The following is a 16,992-nucleotide window of genomic DNA, read 5'->3' as shown; positions in this document are numbered from 1 at the left end:
CATCCTGGGCGAGGTGCTAGGTCTCCTCCCCCAGGATGGGCAGGGGAAGCTTCAAAGGCATGCCGCATTTGTGAGCTTCTCCAGGCCACTTGCTGTACTCAGCAACTGGCCCCTACCGGTTCTAAAACCCCACTCTGGCGGGAAGACTGGCCGGAAACCCCAAGGAAGGACAAGGGGTGTGCCAGCCTCTGCAAACCCCACCCCTCAGGTGGGGGAGGCGAGGTGCAGCACATCTCCGGGCTCTCGCCATCTTGAAGATGGGGAGACCTGCCCAATCAGGACTAGGCCACTGCCCCCCTCCCACAGGAGAGTGGCATGATAGGGGGTGTTCCCACCCCAGGGCAGAGGCCCAGTGGTCCCTGCCCTTTACCTACCTGTAACACCCCTAAATTTTGTATTTAGGGGCACCCTGAACCTTCCTTCCTTAGATCCAGATTCCGAAACAGCAAAGAAGAGCAAGAAGAAAGAAGACCTGCCGTGCAGCTGCTAACAAGAGGAAGACACCAACTACTTTGGCCCCAGCCCTACCGGCGTGTCGACCCTCGAACCGGCTCCTGCTAAATCCCGGAATCTGCCATTGACAGCAACCTCACAAACCCCGGAGGACCTGCCTACCTTGTGACTCTAAGCATCTGGGACTCCCACGAGCGGTCCTAGGAAGCTTGTTTCCGGTCCAGGGAAGACATGGCTTGGTAGTTCGGGCTGGACTGTTCCCATGAGGCACAGGGTCAGACTGATTTGCATATGGCCATGTCTGAACTGGGGTGGCAGAGTGGGCTAAAGAACGGTGATGGATTAAACCCAGATCAGTTGACTGGGGGGTGAGTGCTTGCAATGTTCAACACTCCGTTCATCATTTCCTTTGGTTTTTGCTTTGTTCGCCATAAGTTGGCAGGGTATGCTCAGACGTAAGTCCCTTGCTCACTTTGCCACTGGATTCAAGCAAGCCTGGCTGAAGACGGCTGAAATGCCAGAAACCGGTCCTAGGAAGCTTGTTTCCGGTCCAGGGAAGACATGGCTTGGTAGTTCGGGCTGGACTGTTCCCATGAGGCACAGGGTCAGACTGATTTGCATATGGCCATGTCTGAACTGGGGTGGCAGAGTGGGCTAAAGAAGGGTGATGGATTAAACCCAGATCAGTTGACTGGGGGTGAGTGCTTGCAATGTTCAACACTCCGTTCATCATTTCCTTTGGTTTTTGCTCCCACGAGCAGTGACACTGCTCAAAGCAAGTAGCTGACCCCTGGCATCAGCCAGGACCCGCAAACCCTGCACACACAGCACCCGCCAAGCCTGGCCTGTGCTGAAGTGGACAAAGACCACGAGGACGTCCCACCGGCGACTGTGACCCCGAATCCGGCACCCAAGGACCCACCTCAACGCTACTGACGACGCCTGCAACCTCAGAACCAGGGACCGCCCCCAACGGAAATCAACAGAGGGTAAGATTTCCTGACACCAAAAGGCACCTCTGCAGCCGGCGCCCTGCGGCCCAACTCCTGGGTACCTACCTATCCTCCAACTACCCAACTTACCTCTCGAAGTGGTGGTCACACCCGAAGAATCTTCGTCCCCGTGCTTGCAGCCTTTGTTCGTTCTTGAGCTTCTCCATTGCAATCCATGGAGCGCCCGACGGCTCAAAAGCACCCTGCACCCAGCCGCCCGAGCGGCCCTGGCGGTGCAACTTCTACTCCTACCTACTTCCCCATTTGCCCTGAGCAAGTGACCAGGAGCCCAGCTCCCACAGCCGCGTGACCTGCTAGCCAACAGCCACCAACCACGGGCCCTCTGCCTCCCATAGGATCACATTGGGCCTACCTCACTCTACACCCGGCTGCCCCTGTGCCGCTGAGGGTGTAACAACTGTACTTACCTGACCCTGGGAGACCCCTGGGTCTATGCCCAGCACCTTAACTCTGCCAGTCGAGTACTTACCCAAAAGCCGATAACTCACTTATCTTCCATAGGGTAATATTGGCTGGTTTCCCTTGAAATTTCTTCTAAGTGTGGAGTTTCTAAACTTTAAAATATTCACCTAAAATCAACCGAGTAACGAAATCAAAAATACTTACCTGCTATTAGGAGAGATCCCAGTACTGGATCTTGGTGCCCAGCACTGACCCTGAAAAGGAATTACAACCATACTTACCACTGACTCAATTTTCTCCTATTGGAAACCACAGACTGTTTTTCTGTGAAATTTCTTGTGTCGATTTTTCCAAACTACAAATATTCTTTAAAAATCGTACCAACTGTGAAAACTTACTTAACTGTTGTAGATAGATGTCCCAGTACTGAGCCTAAGAGCCCAGCACTAGATTACAAAAGTAACGAGAACATACTTTACCTGCAACTTGAATTTCCATCCATAGGATAACATTGCCTGGTTTTTGCTGAAAAAGTTTCTAAGTGTCAATTTTGCAAACTTACAAATATTTGTTACAAATCGCCTGTATAACCTAAACACATACTCTCAACTGCTTACTGGTGATACACTAGTGCTGGATCCAGAATCCAACACTGAGCTAGAAAAAGTAACAATAACCCCACATACCTGCTAAGTGAATTTCTTTCCATAGGATAACATTGGTGAATTTATTAGAAAAAGTTTCCAAGTGTCAAATTTTAAAATACCAAAATATTGCTTAAAAATCACAACAGTAACTAAATCGTATTTACTCACCCGTTTCGAGGAACTGTCCTAGGACTGAATCTAGGATCCAGTCCTGGAGTTAGAAAAGTAATCCTAAAAGTAACCCATTGCATTTAACTTGACATTCCCATTGAGCTCAATGTATTATTGTGTTTGAAATTGTGTTGCCTATTGCAACAAACTGTAACTCTTGCATTCAAAAGTCAATTGCCTAGTGCAAAGTAATTAACGAAAGCATCTCATTCTGAGAAAGTATATTTTGATATCTATTGTTGGTTCTAAAATAAAAAAACATTTTTATATACAAACCATTGGCCTAGAGTTCAGTTCTTGAGTGTGTGAGATCATTTGCTGACTGAGTGTGTTCAACAAATGCTTTGCACTGTCCTCTGATACTGCCTTACTGCTCAACCAACCTACCACTTTAGAGAGTAAGGTTATATCTAACTTTAGCCTCTGCCAAACCGCTGGGGACTGTGGACTCTGTACACACTGCACCTATTTGAGAACAGTATATACAGAGCCACTTTCCTACAACAACCCCACCCGCCTTGTTTGTTGCAATACCACATGGCAGTGGTGTTATCTGTGAACACCTGCACCACTTTCCCCTTGACAGAGGGAAGAAATGCCTTCAGTGCAAGTAGGATCGCCCGAAGCTCCAGAAGGTTGATATGGAGCCGGGACTCCGACAGAGACCAGAGGCCGCTGATCTCCGCCTCTCCCATGTGGCCGCCCCATCCCAGGAGGGATGCATCAGTCACCACTCTGTGCTCCGGTTGGTTGGAGAAGGGAGAGGGATCTGCCGCTGACCCAATGATGATTTGTGAGCCACCACTGCAATTGTCGTGCAGTGCCCTCCGAGATCTGGACGTAGTCGGACAGGTTCCCCTGATGCTGCAGCCACTGGAACTTCAGGTCTCACTGCAGAGCCTGCATATGCCATCTGGCATGGTTGGTGAGCAGGATGCAGGAGGCCATGAGGCCCAGCAGCCTCAAGGTCATCCTGACCGAAACCCTGGACAAGGGCTGAAAGATTGGAATCATAGCCCGAATGTCCGGGACTCGCTGTTCAGGAGGAAAGACCCGAAACTGCGCCGAGTCCAGAACCACTTCGATGAAGAGGAGCTACAGTGAGGGAATCGGGTGCGACTTTGGCACGTTGATGGAAAACCCCAGCAAATGCAGGAGGTCGGCCGTAGTCTTGAGGTGGGAGACGACTGTTTGGGGAGAGCCCACCTTCAACAACCAGTCATCGAGATAGGGGAAGACTGATACCCCTGATCTGCGCAGATGAGCCGCGACCACCGCCATCACTTTCGTGAACACCCGAGGGGCGCTGATAAGGCCAAAAGGGAGCATGGTGAACTGAAAGTGCTCGTGGCCTACCGTGGACCGCAGGTAACGCCGGTGGGCCGGCAGGGGGGGGGGGGGGCTGTAAAAATATGCGTCCTGCAAGTCCAATGCTACCATCCAGTCTTGCGGATCTAGGGCAAACAAAACCTGAAGCGATTGACGTTCCGAAGGTCCAAGCTAGGACGGAGGCCCTTGTCCTTCTTTGTAAGTAGTGGGAGTAACAACCACGACCTACTTCTGGTGTCGGAACGCGCTCTATGGCCCCCTTGGCCAAGAGGGTCGCAACTTCCTGCTGGAGAAGTGTCAAGTGATCCCCCGATATGCGGTGGTACTGTGGTGGCATGGCTGGAGGGGTAGTCACGAAGGGGAGGGTGTAGCCCCTTTGGACAAGCTGCAGAACCTACCTGTCCGATGTGATGGTGCGCCAGTGGTGGAGATGATGGCGATTCCTGCAACCCACTGGCGTCTGGTGGGCCTGAAACACCAGACTAGGAAGGTTTTGAGGCAGTGGCTGCAGGGGGGGTTGTTGACTGACCTGCATGCTGGCCCAGTGACCCGCCTCTGTGGGTCCCACGTCCGCAGCTGCGCTGAGACTGTTGCTGCGCAAGCCTGTGGCTCTGAAATGAACGTGTCTGGGCGCCCCTTCCTTGGCCACGAAAGGAGCGAAAAGCAGCAGCGAAGGAGTGCGTGTAACTGAAAGGCCTAAGGACTTGGCCGTAGCCCGTGAGTCCTTAAAACGTTGCCACGCGTAGTATGCTTTATCGCCCAACAGGCGAGTGCCATCGAAGGGCATGTCCATCAATGTGTTCTGGACATCCCCAGAAAAGCCAGTTGTCCTCAGCCAGGCGTGACAAATCGCTCTGCCCAGCGAGTCAGCAGTGTCAAGACCACTTAACTGCGTCTCTCCCCTCAGCAATAGCTTGGGAAAGTATTGCCCGAACAACCACCGGACACTGTGGCAGCACTTGCGCAACTGTATCCCACACAGAATGAGAGTAACTGTCCAAGAGGCACGCGGTGTTCACAGACCACAGGACCGAACTGGCGGAATTAAAAATCTTCTTCCCAAACTGCTCCAGTTGAACAAGTTACTTACCTTCGGTAACGATGTATCTGTAAGAAACATTAGTTAGTTAGATTCCTCACCTTAGAATATCCCCAGGCGTCAGACTGGATCCGGAAGATTTTTCGTCAGCAATACCCCTTGCGCGTCGCTAGGCGTCGTCTGCGGCTCCGCGTCCGTCGTCGGCGTCGTGCGCCGGGATGACGTCGTCGGAGTACTTAGACGCCGCCCTCGCGCGCTGACGTCAGTTCTTGTACATAGCCTTCCGCGCCAGGAACGCAGAGCCATGCAAAGACCGACACTGGTGCCAAAAATAAAATCTAGGGGCCTGAAAGGACAACCTTAACCCTAGATGTCAGTTCGCAGAACGGGGAGGATGGGAGGGTCGGTGAGGAATCTAACTAACTAATGTTTCTTACAGATACATCGTTACCGAAGGTAAGTAACTTGTTCATCTGAAAGAAACACGTTAGTTAGATTCCTCACCTTAGAATAGATACCCAAGCAATACCATCCCCGGTGGTGGGTCTGCGAACCAAGATCACACCAGAAAGTCCTGGAGGACAGAACGGCCAAAGAAGCCATCCCTCCGGACTTGGCTGTCAAGGCAATAATGCTTGGCAAACGTGTGTAGCGAAGCCCACGTCGCCGCCTGACAGATGTCCTGCAAAGGGACTCCCCGTCCCAAGGCAGTAGTAGCCGCCGTGGCCCGAGTAGAATGGGCGCGCAGCCCAACAGGAGGGTCCTTTTTAGCCAAGGAATAGCAAATTTTTATACACAAAATGACCCACCGAGAGATGGTCCGTTTGTGCACAGCTTTCCCCTTCTTAGCGCCCACGTACCCAACAAAAAGCTGGTCGTCCACCCGGAACTGTTTTGTGCGGTCCAGATAAAAGGAGAGCGCACGTTTTGGGTCCAGACGGTGGAGCCGCTCTTCCTCTTTGGAAGGATGCGGAGGCGGAAAGAAGGTGGGCAAGGTGACAGACTGCCCAAGGTGAAACGGAGTCACCACTTTAGGAAGAAAGGAGGGACGAGGCCGAAGGACAACCTTGTCCGGATGAACAGATAGAAAAGGAGGCTTTGAAGATAAAGCCTGGAGCTCACTCACCCGTCTAGCCGAGGTGATGGCTACCAGAAAAGCAGTCTTAAGCGTCAGCAGACGAAGAGGGCAATTGTGAAGAGGCTCGAAGGGAGCGCACATCAGGAATGTCAATACCAGATTCAAGTCCCACTGAGGCATTACAAAGGGGACAGGAGGGAACGTGTGTGTAATGCCTTTGAGAAAGCGTGTAACCACAGGGGACTTGAAAAGAGAAGGCTGATCAGGGAGCCGCAAGAAGGCGGAGATGGCAGCAAGATAACCTTTCAGGGTGCCCAGGGCAGAGCCCTGCCGGGCCAGAGAAAGAAGGAAGAGGAGAACCTCAGAAAGAGGGGCGGAAAGGGGATCCACAGCCTTTGCTGTGCACCATGCCACAAATTTGTTCCACCGGCAGGCGTATACCGACTTTGTGGAGGGACGCCTGGCTGCCAGAATGATATCACAGACTTCAGGAGGCAAGTCAAATGGCATCAACTGCCGCCGCTCAATCTCCACGCATGGAGGTGGAGGCTGGACAGGTTCGGGTGGAGGACCGTCCCCTGCTGCTGCGACAGAAGATCCTCCCGAAGGGGCAGACGTATCGGGGGAGCGGTCAACAGACTGAGTAGCTCGGGATACCAGTATCTTCGTGCCCAATCCGGAGCCACCAAGATGACTTGGGCCCGGTCGTGCCTGATCTTCTTCAGCACTCTGGGCAGAAGTGGTATAGGCGGAAAGGCGTACAACAGACCGCAACTCCACTCGTGACGAAAAGCGTCGCCGAGCGAGTGCCGCCTTGGAAATTCCAACGCGCAGAACTGCTGACATTGCGCGTTCTCTTCGGTGGCGAATAGATCTAACCAAGGCTCTCCCCACTGCTGAAAGAGACCTTGCGCCACTTCGGAGTTCAGACGCCATTCGTGATCCATCATGCACCGGCGGCTGAGTTCGTCTGCTCTGGCGTTCAGAGAGCCCGCCAGATGTTGAACCACCAGGGTGACGCCCTGGTGTTCCAGCCATGTCCAGAGGCGCAGAGCCTCCTGACAAAGGGTCCACGACCCCACCCCGCCCTGTTTGTTGCAATACCACATGGCGGTGGTGTTGTCCGTGAACACATGCACGACACTTCCCCTGACAGAGGGAAGGAAGGCTTTCAGTGCAAGCCGGATCGCTCTCAACTCCAACAGGTTGATGTGGAGACGAGACTCCGCCGGAGACCAGAGGCCTCTGATCTCCGCCTCTCCCATATGGCCACCCCATCCCAGGAGGGACGCATCCGTCACTACGACATGCTCTGGTTGGGGAAGGGAGAGGCTCTTGCCCTTGACCCACTCGCGGTCCGTGAGCCACCACTGCAACTGCTGTGCAGTGCCCTCCGAGATCAAGACATGGTCGGACAGGTTGCCGTGATGCTGGGCCCACTGAAACTTCAGGTCCCACTGCAGAGCCCGCATGCGCCGCCTGGCGTGATGCACTAGTAGGATGCAGGAGGCCATCAGCCCCAGAAGCCGCAACACTAGCCTGACCGAAACCCGGGATAGAGGCCGAAAGATGGGAATCAGGGCCCGTATATCCCGGACCCGCTGTTCCGGTGGATGGACCCGGAACTGCGCCGAATCGAGAACCGCTCCGATGAAGAGGAGCTTCTGAGAGGGACTCAGGTGTGACTTCGGCACGTTGATGGAAAACCCCAGCAAATGCAGGAGATCCGCCGTAGTCTGGAGGTGGGAGACGACTGCCTGGGGCGAGCCCGCCTTCAACAACCAGTCGTCGAGATAGGGGAAGACTGGAACCCCTGATCTGCGCAGATGAGCTGCGACCACCGCCATCACTTTCGTGAACACCCGAGGGGCACTGGTGAGGCCGAAGGGGAGCACGGTAAACTGAAAGTGCTCTTGGCCCACCGTGAACCGCAGGTAACGCCGGTGGGCCGGCAGGACGGGGATATGGAAATATGCGTCCTGCAAGTCCAACGCTACCATCCAGTCTCCAGGGTCTAGGGCAGCTAAAACCTGAGCCAACGTTAGCATCTTGAACCTTTCCTTTCGGAGGAAGGCATTGACGTTCCGGAGGTCCAAGATAGGGCGTAGGCCCCCCTTGCCCTTCTTGGGAACCAGAAAGTAGTGGGAATAACAACCACGACCTACTTCTGGACTCGGAACGCGCTCGACGGCCCCCTTGGCCAAGAGAGCCGAAACTTCCTCGCGGAGAAGATTCAAATGATCCCCCGAGATACGGTGGTGCCGCGGTGGCATGGCTGGAGGGGTCGTCTCGAAGGGGAGGGAGTAGCCCCTTCGGACGATTTGCAGCACCCACCTGTCCGATGTTATGGACCGCCAGTGGAGCAGGTGATGGCGAACTCTGCCGCCCACTGGCGTGGTATGGGCCTGAAAGCTCGGACTAGGAGGGCTTTGAGGCGGATGCTGGAGGGGTGGAAGTGGGCTGACCACGTCGGCCTCCATTTCCGCCACGGCGGAAGCCACGTCCGCGACCGCGCGCAGGTTGGTTCTGCGGCTGGTGGCTTTGCGGACGTGAGGAGGCGCCCCTTCCTTGGCCACGAAAGGGGCGAAAAGCGGAGGTGTGCGCCCGCGGAGCCGAGAGGCCCAAGGACTTGGCCGTAGCCCGGGAGTCCTTAAAGCGGTTCAGCGCACTGTCCGCCTTCTCACAAAACAGGCGAGTGCCATCAAAGGGCATGTCCATGAGGGTGGTCTGGACATCCCCGGAAAATGACGTGGACCGCATCCAGGCGTGGCGGCGGAGCGCCACCGTGGTTGAAATCGCCCGACCCAGCGAGCCCGTGGTGTCAAGCCCACATCGTATGGCGTGCCGTGCTGCATCCCTCCCATCGGCCAAAGCCTGGGTAAGACGCGTCCGGGCCTCCTCCGGACACAGGGGCAGCACGTCCTCCACCGTATCCCACAGGGAATGGGAATAACGGTCCAAGAGACAGGCGGTATTTAAGGACCGCAGGCCCAAACTAAGGGACGAAAACAGTTTCTTGCCAAACTGCTCGAGTCTCTTGGAATCCCGGTCCGGCGGAGCGGTCGGGAAGGAGGATTGGGAGGTAGAGGCCTGGATAACCAGACTCTCGGGTGTGGGGTGTTGGGACAGGAAACTGGGGTCGCCCGGAGCAGGGCGGTGGCGCCTGGCAACGTTCCTATCCACAGGAGGAACTGTGGAGGGCTTGGACCAGGTGCCCTGCAGAACGTCAGTGAGGGCCTCGTTGAACGGCAGCAGAGGCTCAGTGGAGCTTGCTGAGGTTTGAAGCACCTCAGTGAGGATGTTAGTCCTCACAGCCACGGCAGGCAACTCGAGCCCAAGGGCCTCGGCCGCCTTGCGCAGCACCACAGAAAATGCTGCACCCTCCTGCGAAGCCACGGTCAGAGGAGAAGTGAATCCAGTGTCTGGCGAGGTGTCCAGCCCACTGGCCTCCCCCAGTTCATCTGCCCAGTCCTGAGAAAGCTGTGACTGAACAGCCAGAGGGTCCTCGAACCCCTCCCAGTCGCCCCCTTCTTCCGATTCCTGATAAACAGGAGGAATGATCGGAACCGGACTGTAGAGATGGTAGGACTCAAGCGGCGTCGGATGCGGCGTCGGTCGACGCCGTGCCGGCGCCGGGTCCGGATGAGGGCTAAACTGGGGTGGCGGCGTCAAAGGCGTCGGCGGCGCCGGTGACGGCGTCGGTGGTTCAGGCGTCGGCGCCGGTGGAGGAGTGACTAGGTCAACCGGCGTCGACTGGGGCCCAGGCATGGGCCCCGCGGGGACCTGCGGCGTCGAGACCGGAGTCGTCGACGGCGCCGGGGCCGGAGCCGCCGGCACGCGAGGTCGCCCAGTCGAGTCCGCGGGGCCCGAAGGCGCGCCAGCGGGCGTCGACGGCGGGGCCAGGCTCCTCATGGCCGAGAGGAAGGCACTGATCTCCGCCGGCGCCGCGTCAGCCCCAGGGACCGGAAGGTATGGGGGCGGACGCGGCACCTGCGGCTCCGCCGGAGCAGCGGGGGTGGAACCACCCTGACCCTCGGCCGAGTCGCGCGACCGGCGAGGGGAGTACGAAGAGCGATGTCGCTTCTTGGACTTCTTTGAGCGTTTGGACTTACCCGACGACTTGGAGCCGGACGATCGACGGCGTCGGCTAGGGCTCCGCGAGCGATCCTTGGACCTCCTCCTGGACCGGGATCGCGCACGACGCGGAGCCGAGTGGCGAAGCTCGAGAAGCTTGCGGGACCGCTCCCGCCTAGCCTTCGAAGTCAGGGCCTGACAGTCGTTGCACGACTCCGCGTCGTGGTCGGGGCCTAAGCAGTAGAGGCACCGGCGGTGGTGATCGGTCACCGACATCAGTCGATGACAATCCTCGCAAGCCTTGAACCCAGGCATCCTACCGGCACCAGATGTCGACAGACAAGGATCAAAAATGATCAAAAAAGATTTAGTCAAAAAAGACTAAAAGGGGTAGCTCTCCCGGATCTGCGCTTACTGGCGCGGAAAAAAGAAGAACTGACGTCAGCGCGCGAGGGCGGCGTCTAAGTACTCCGACGACGTCATCCCGGCGCACGACGCCGACGACGGACGCGGAGCCGCAGACGACGCCTAGCGACGCGCAAGGGGTATTGCTGACGAAAAATCTTCCGGATCCAGTCTGACGCCTGGGGATATTCTAAGGTGAGGAATCTAACTAACGTGTTTCTTTCAGATTCTTGGATTCCCTGTCCGGAGGTGCGGAAGGGAATGCGCTTGGTGACGCAGAGGCTTGTACAACCAAGCTCTCGGGGGTGGGGTGTTGGGAGAGGAAAACGGGGTCGCCCGGGGCCGGGCGATAGCGTCGGGCCACGTTCTTGTCGACAGGAGTGCCTGTGTTGGGCCTGGACCAGGTGCCCAAAAGAACGTCCGAGAGTGCATCGTTAAAGGGCAGCAGCGGTTCCGTAGAAGCAGAAGCTGGCCGAAGCACCTCTGTCAGGAGGTTAGTCCTGACTGCCACAGTAGGGAGCTCGAGGTGGAGAGCCTCGGCTGCCCTACGCAACACCATAGAATATGAACCACCCTCGCCCGTAGCCATGGTAGAAGGAGACAGTGCGCCAGGTTCCAGAGCATAATCCTGGTCACCTGCATCCCCCGGATCCTCATCCCAGTCCGGATCTAACTTGCATTGAGCTGCGAGAAGGTCCTCAGACCCCTCCCAGTCCTCCACAGCCTGATGAACAAGTGGAACATATGGACGTCGATGGACATAGGGATAGATGTTCCCAAACGGCGTCGGAATCGACGTCAGTAGACACCCTTCCAGCACTGGCTCCACGCTGGGGAGGAAATCGGGGACGGCGTCAGCAGTGGCCGGCACCAGCAGCATCTCCCTCTATGCCGGTGGAGGTCATAAAGGGCCAACCGGCATGGACAGGGATCCAGGCCTGGATACACGGGGGTCCCTCGGCGTCTAAGCCGGCGTCGTCGACGACGTCAGGCCGGAGCCGGCGGCGTTGAAGAACGAGGACCCCCAGCTGGGCCTGCGGGACCCCAAGGCGCACCGGCAGGGCCGGACGGTCCGAAGACACAGGCCATGGCTGACAGAAACTGCTGCAGCTGGGCCGGAGCCGCTGATAAACCCGGAAAGGGTAGCTAGGCGGGCCTCCAGCCACTTTCAGGACCGCTCCTGCAAAGTTTTCAGAGCCATGGCCTTGGCAGTGGGGGCACAACTCGGAGTTGTGGTCGCTGTGAGAAAGTGGCTGTACAGAGTCCCCAGAGGTTTGGCAGAGGCTAAAGTTAGATATAACCTTACTCTCTAAAGTGGTAGCTTGGTCGAGCAGTAAGGCAGTATCAGAGGACAGTGTAAAGCATTTGTTGTACGCGCTCAGTCAGCAAATGGTCTCACACACTCAATAACTGAACTCTAGGCCAATGGTTTATATATAAAAAATATATGCTTGTTTTATTTTAGAACCAACAATTGGAATTAAAATATACTTTCTCAGAATTAGATGCTTTATATAAATACTTTTGCAATATGCAATTGACTTTTGTAAACAGTTACAAGTGGCTGCAATAGGCAGCACGATTTTAAACACAATAATGCATTGAGTTCAATGGAAGTTTTTTGCCACAGGTTACTTTTAGGATTACTTTTGGAATTCCAGGACTGGATCCTAGATTCAGTCCTGGGTCAGTACTTAGAATCAAGTGATAAAAGTCGACTTAATTACTGTGATGATTTTTAGACAATATTTTGCTATTTTAAAAGTTGACACTTAGAAAACATTTCATAGAAAACAGTCAAAGATTCCCTATGGAAGAAAATTCAACTTGCAGGTACAGTATGTTCTCGTTACTTTTGTAATCCAGTACTGGGTACCTAGACTCAGTACTGGGACCTTTATCCAAAACAGGTAAGCAATTACGTTTTCAGAAGTTATATGAATTTTAAAGAGTATTTAAAGTTTGCAGAAATTAACACTTACAAGAAATTTCACAGATAAACAGTCAATGATTTCCTATGGGAGAAAATTGGGTTACTGGTAAGTACAGTTGTAAGTATTTTTCAGAGTCAGTGCTGGGCACCAAGTTCCAGCACTGGGAGCTCACCTAAGAGCAGGTGAGTATTTTCGTTTTTACTCGGCTGATTTTTGGTGAATATTTTAAGATTTGAAAAGTCCACACTTCCAGGAAAAAGCCAGTCCATGTTACCCTATGAAGAAAATTGAGTTATCGGTTTAAAGGTAAGTACTCGACTGGCAGAGTCGAGGCTCTGGGCATAGACTCAGGGGTCCCCCAGGGTCAGGTAGGTACAGTTGGTTCACCCCCAGCGGCACTAGGGCGGCCGGGTGCAGAGAGAGTTAGGCCCAATGTTATCCTCGGAGGGATAGGGGGGCATTGGTTGGTGGCTGCTGACTAGCAGGCCACGCGATTGTGGGAGCTGGGCTCCTGGTCACTTACTCAGGGCAAGTGGGGAGGTAGATAGGTGTAGAGGTTGCACTGCCAGGGCCACTCGGGCGGCTGGGTGCAGGGTGCTTTTGAGCCTTCGGGCGCTCAATTGATTTCAATGGGAAATCTACGGTTTAGAAAAAGACTGCAAGCTCGGGGACGAAGATTCTTCAGGTGCCACCACCACTTCGAGAGGTAAGTTGGGTAGTTGGAGGATAGGTAGGTGCCCCGGGATTGGGCACAGAGGGCCGCGGGGGGCCGGGTGCAGGGGTGCCTTTTGGTATCGGGAATTCTTACCCTCTGTTGATCGCTGTTGGGGGGCACCTTGTTCTGAGGCTGCAGGCTTCTTCAGGAGTGTCGAGGGAGGTCCGTGGGTGCCGGACTCGGGGTCACAGTCGCCATGGGGTCGTCCTTGTGGTCTTTGTTCACTTCGGCACAGGCCAGGCTTGGCTGGTGCAGAGTGTGCTGGGTTTGCGGTTCCGGGCTGCTGCCAGGGTTTAGAAGTAGATTTTGAATAGAGCCTCTACTCATGGGAGTCCCAGGGGCTTAGAGTCAAAAGGTAGCTAGGTCCTCCGGTGGTTGTGAGGTTGCTGGCCACAAGAGATGCCGGGTTGGAGCAGGAGCAGGTTCGAGGGTCGACAGGCCGGTAGGGCTGGGGCCAAAGCAGTTTGTGTCTTTCTCTTCTTAGCAGCTGCAGGGCAGGTCTTCTTTCGTCTAGCTCTTCTTCGTATTTTGGAATCTGGAATCTCTGGAAGGAAGGTACAGGATGCCCCTAAATATTAGATTTAGGGGTGTTACAGGTAGGTGAAGGGCAGGGACCAATGGGTACCTGTCCTGGGGTGGGTACACCCCCTATCCTGCCTCTCTCCTGTGGGGGGGGCAGTAGCCTAGTCCTGATTGGGTAGGGCTTCCCATCTTCAAGATGGCGAGAGCTGGGGATGTGCTTCACCTCGCCTCCCCCACCTGAGAGGTGGGTTTGGCAGGCTGGCACATCCCCTGTCCTTATTTGGGGTTTCCGGCCAAACTTCCCGCCAGAGTGGGGGGTTGCAGTGGCCTGGAGAAGCTCACAGAGGTGGCATGCCTTTGAAGCTTCCCCCTGCCCATCCTGGGGGAGGAGATTTAGCACCTCGCCCACGATGCATTGTTGCAGGCCCAGGAGAGCAGGGGCTCTCCTACCCAGGGGTCCCGCAACATGCCTGCTGTGTGGCAGCCTAGGCAGCCTCAGAACAGACGTGGATTGTGGGTTAGGTTTCAGGGGGCCTCTCTAAGATGCCCTCTGTGATGCTTGGTACATTAAATCCCACACTGGCATCAGTGTGGATTTAATGTGCTGAGCAGTTTGATACCAAACTTCTCAAGCTTCAGTGCTGCCATTATGGTGCTGCGTTGACAAGCTCCCATCACAATGTACTCTTAAATGGCAGCACTGCACTTACAGGGCCCAGGAATGGACCTGGGTACTGTAAGGGCACAGGGCTCCTTCCTCTGTGCCCACACCACTGGCATAGGGCACACAGCTAGAGAGGTGGCTGATGTATGCCAGGGCAGTGTAGTTTGAGGGCATGGCACCGTGTGCCATGTCGACTCTGTTTTGTCTTGTACCCAGACACTCAGCCTGCCAGGGCAGTGTGTGGGTGCTGGGGTACAGGGCCTCTAAGGGTGGCACAATAAGTGCTGCAGCCCTTAGAGGCCTTCCCTGGTCACAGGACCCTGGGTACCCAGGGTACCATTTACCAGGGGCTGACATGCGGCCAGGGTTTGCCAATTTGGTTTTGAGGTTTTTGTTTAGGGAAGGAACATGGGCCCTGGGCACCTGATTGGCAGGAGTCCAGGGCACACTCAGTCAAAGTACATTCAGCATTTCAGCAAAAAGTGGGGGAATACCATGCAAGAAAGATGGCACTTTCTCACAGTCGCGCCATAGACAGAAGAGACACTCACCACCATCGTGCAGGGACAGGCCACACAGGACTTCAAACCGGGCATCCCGATGCACCTGTAGAGTGATATATACTTGATAACAGAGATACAAAATGACTGGGGGTACCGCTCTCTCCGAATCTGCCCTTGCTAGCGCGGAAAAAGAAAGAACTGACGTCAGCGCACGTAGGCGCGTCTAAGTAGCTCCAGCGAAGTCATCTTGGCGACGACGACGCCAGCGACGTACGCGGAGCCGTACGACGACGCCTACTGACACGCAGGGGTACTGCTGACGAAAAACCTCTGGATCCAGTTTGACGCCTGGGGATATTCTAAGGTAAGGAATCTATCACTAACGTGTCTCTTTCAGATAATGGCCTTGTGTTCTGAAAGAGAAGAGTATGACTTATTTTATAGGATAATATTCAGTTTATGTCAAATGGCAGGGAGAGGTTGGCAGAACAGTTGGAAATTATTTAGTGGTCAAAAAGTCAGTCAAGCAGGCTAACTGATGGAAGACGTCCTCCTGGAAAATGGCAATAAAGAAATAAAGAGTTGGAAAGCGTCAAGTACAAAAATAGGTAATACAAACTCTGTCACAATTAATGTTACTTCCATTATTCTTGGAGATTATCAGTTCACAACTCTTATTTCCTCCCCCAACAGTGGATTTGGTACAAGATAAAGAAAAATAGTAAAATAAATATTTTCTGGAACAATAAAAAATGTCCTGCGATAAAACTTTAAATGATTTAAATATCTTTAGTCCTTTTTTTGCCCACACTAAAACACAATATCTACAGAACCGCATTCTAGGTTACATATTTCAATCATCAATCGGGTCTTGAGGGGAAAAATAAGTTATGGAACAATCAATGGCAAATTCAGTATACCGTTTGCTCAGAGAGGTTGATGCGAACAAGCTTGTTTCCTGAAGACTTGGCTAAAGCAGCCACAAGGCTCGTCTTGCCCACACCAGGAGAACCCTCCAGCAGAACTGGCTTGTTCAGTTTCAAGGCTCGCAGCAGCCGCTGGGTGTTCATTGATGTGGTCCCTGCACCGAGATCATAATCTGTGCAATTATCTCCTTGAGACTTTGTACCTGCAAACAAAACAAAACAAATTATTAATGTCTGACTCGTGATTCTTGTAATCGACTGTTGACCTAGTCCAAAAACTAATATAAACACTGATTCCTGAATACCATGGTTTAATGAATGGCAGAAAAAACACAAATCATACCAACAGCGTAAAGACAGAAAACTGATTTACTGCACCTTTTCAGGTTTGTCACTGGATCTTGTAAGCTTATTTTTCTACAGGCATTTTCTGCATTCACAGCAATCCAATTGCATTGCCGTTGAGTATTAACTTTATAGCTTTATTCTACATTACTTGATCCAAATGGAAATCTCTTCCAGGTGAATAATATAGTCTTAAGTGTTTTTTAACAAAACAAAGTAGAAGAGGGTAAACATGAAATACTTTTTACCGTTACACACTGCTCTATCAAACTGAGTGCCCTCCAATCAGGATTCCAACCCTTTAATATAAAAAAAAAAAAGCATACCAGTACCAGAGAGGTTACATTCTGGGTGCAATCCTTAGGCAGTCGCTTTGAAACACTAGCAAACAGTATCAACTACAAACGGATATCTTAGTGTAGAGGATCTATATGAACCACTAAGGGACGTCTTTAGATTGCCTATAAGACATGCTGTAATGTTATTATGGACCCCATTATGTTTTTTCACTAGATGTAGAACCACTGCCAGAAATGTCGTCTTCCTCAGTATTAAACCCATTTCCTACACATGACCCAAGATGGGAATCAACTTTATAGATGTTATGCCTGTAGTATTAAGTGGTACAGAAAGGAAAATGGTTTTTACCCTGTAAGCATCTGGGCGCTGCACATAGTGGTGTAGATTCACATTCTTCCGCCATCGAATGTGAGGTTCAGACGTGTACAATTTGTTTTTCTAAGAAGGAAGTCATTTCGAGGTCTAGTGACTC

At 53.5% G+C, this 16,992-nt stretch overlaps 1 protein-coding gene across 1 annotated transcript in view; it reads right to left on the bottom strand.

Moving 5' to 3' along the window:
* MDN1 (midasin AAA ATPase 1) overlaps positions 1-16,992 on the bottom strand; it is a 2,002,810-nt gene that overhangs the window by 1,304,402 nt on the left and 681,416 nt on the right. Inside the window, exon 36 of the mRNA XM_085611158.1 lies at positions 15,870-16,078. Coding sequence (XP_085467284.1) covers positions 15,870-16,078 — 209 coding nt within the window. The remainder of the gene's footprint in view (positions 1-15,869; positions 16,079-16,992) is intronic.

Source organism: Triturus cristatus, chromosome 6, assembly GCF_964204655.1.
Source record: "Triturus cristatus chromosome 6, aTriCri1.1, whole genome shotgun sequence".
Classification (NCBI taxonomy): Eukaryota; Metazoa; Chordata; class Amphibia; order Caudata; family Salamandridae; genus Triturus; species Triturus cristatus.
This window is presented reverse-complemented; position numbering and strand designations above follow the sequence as displayed.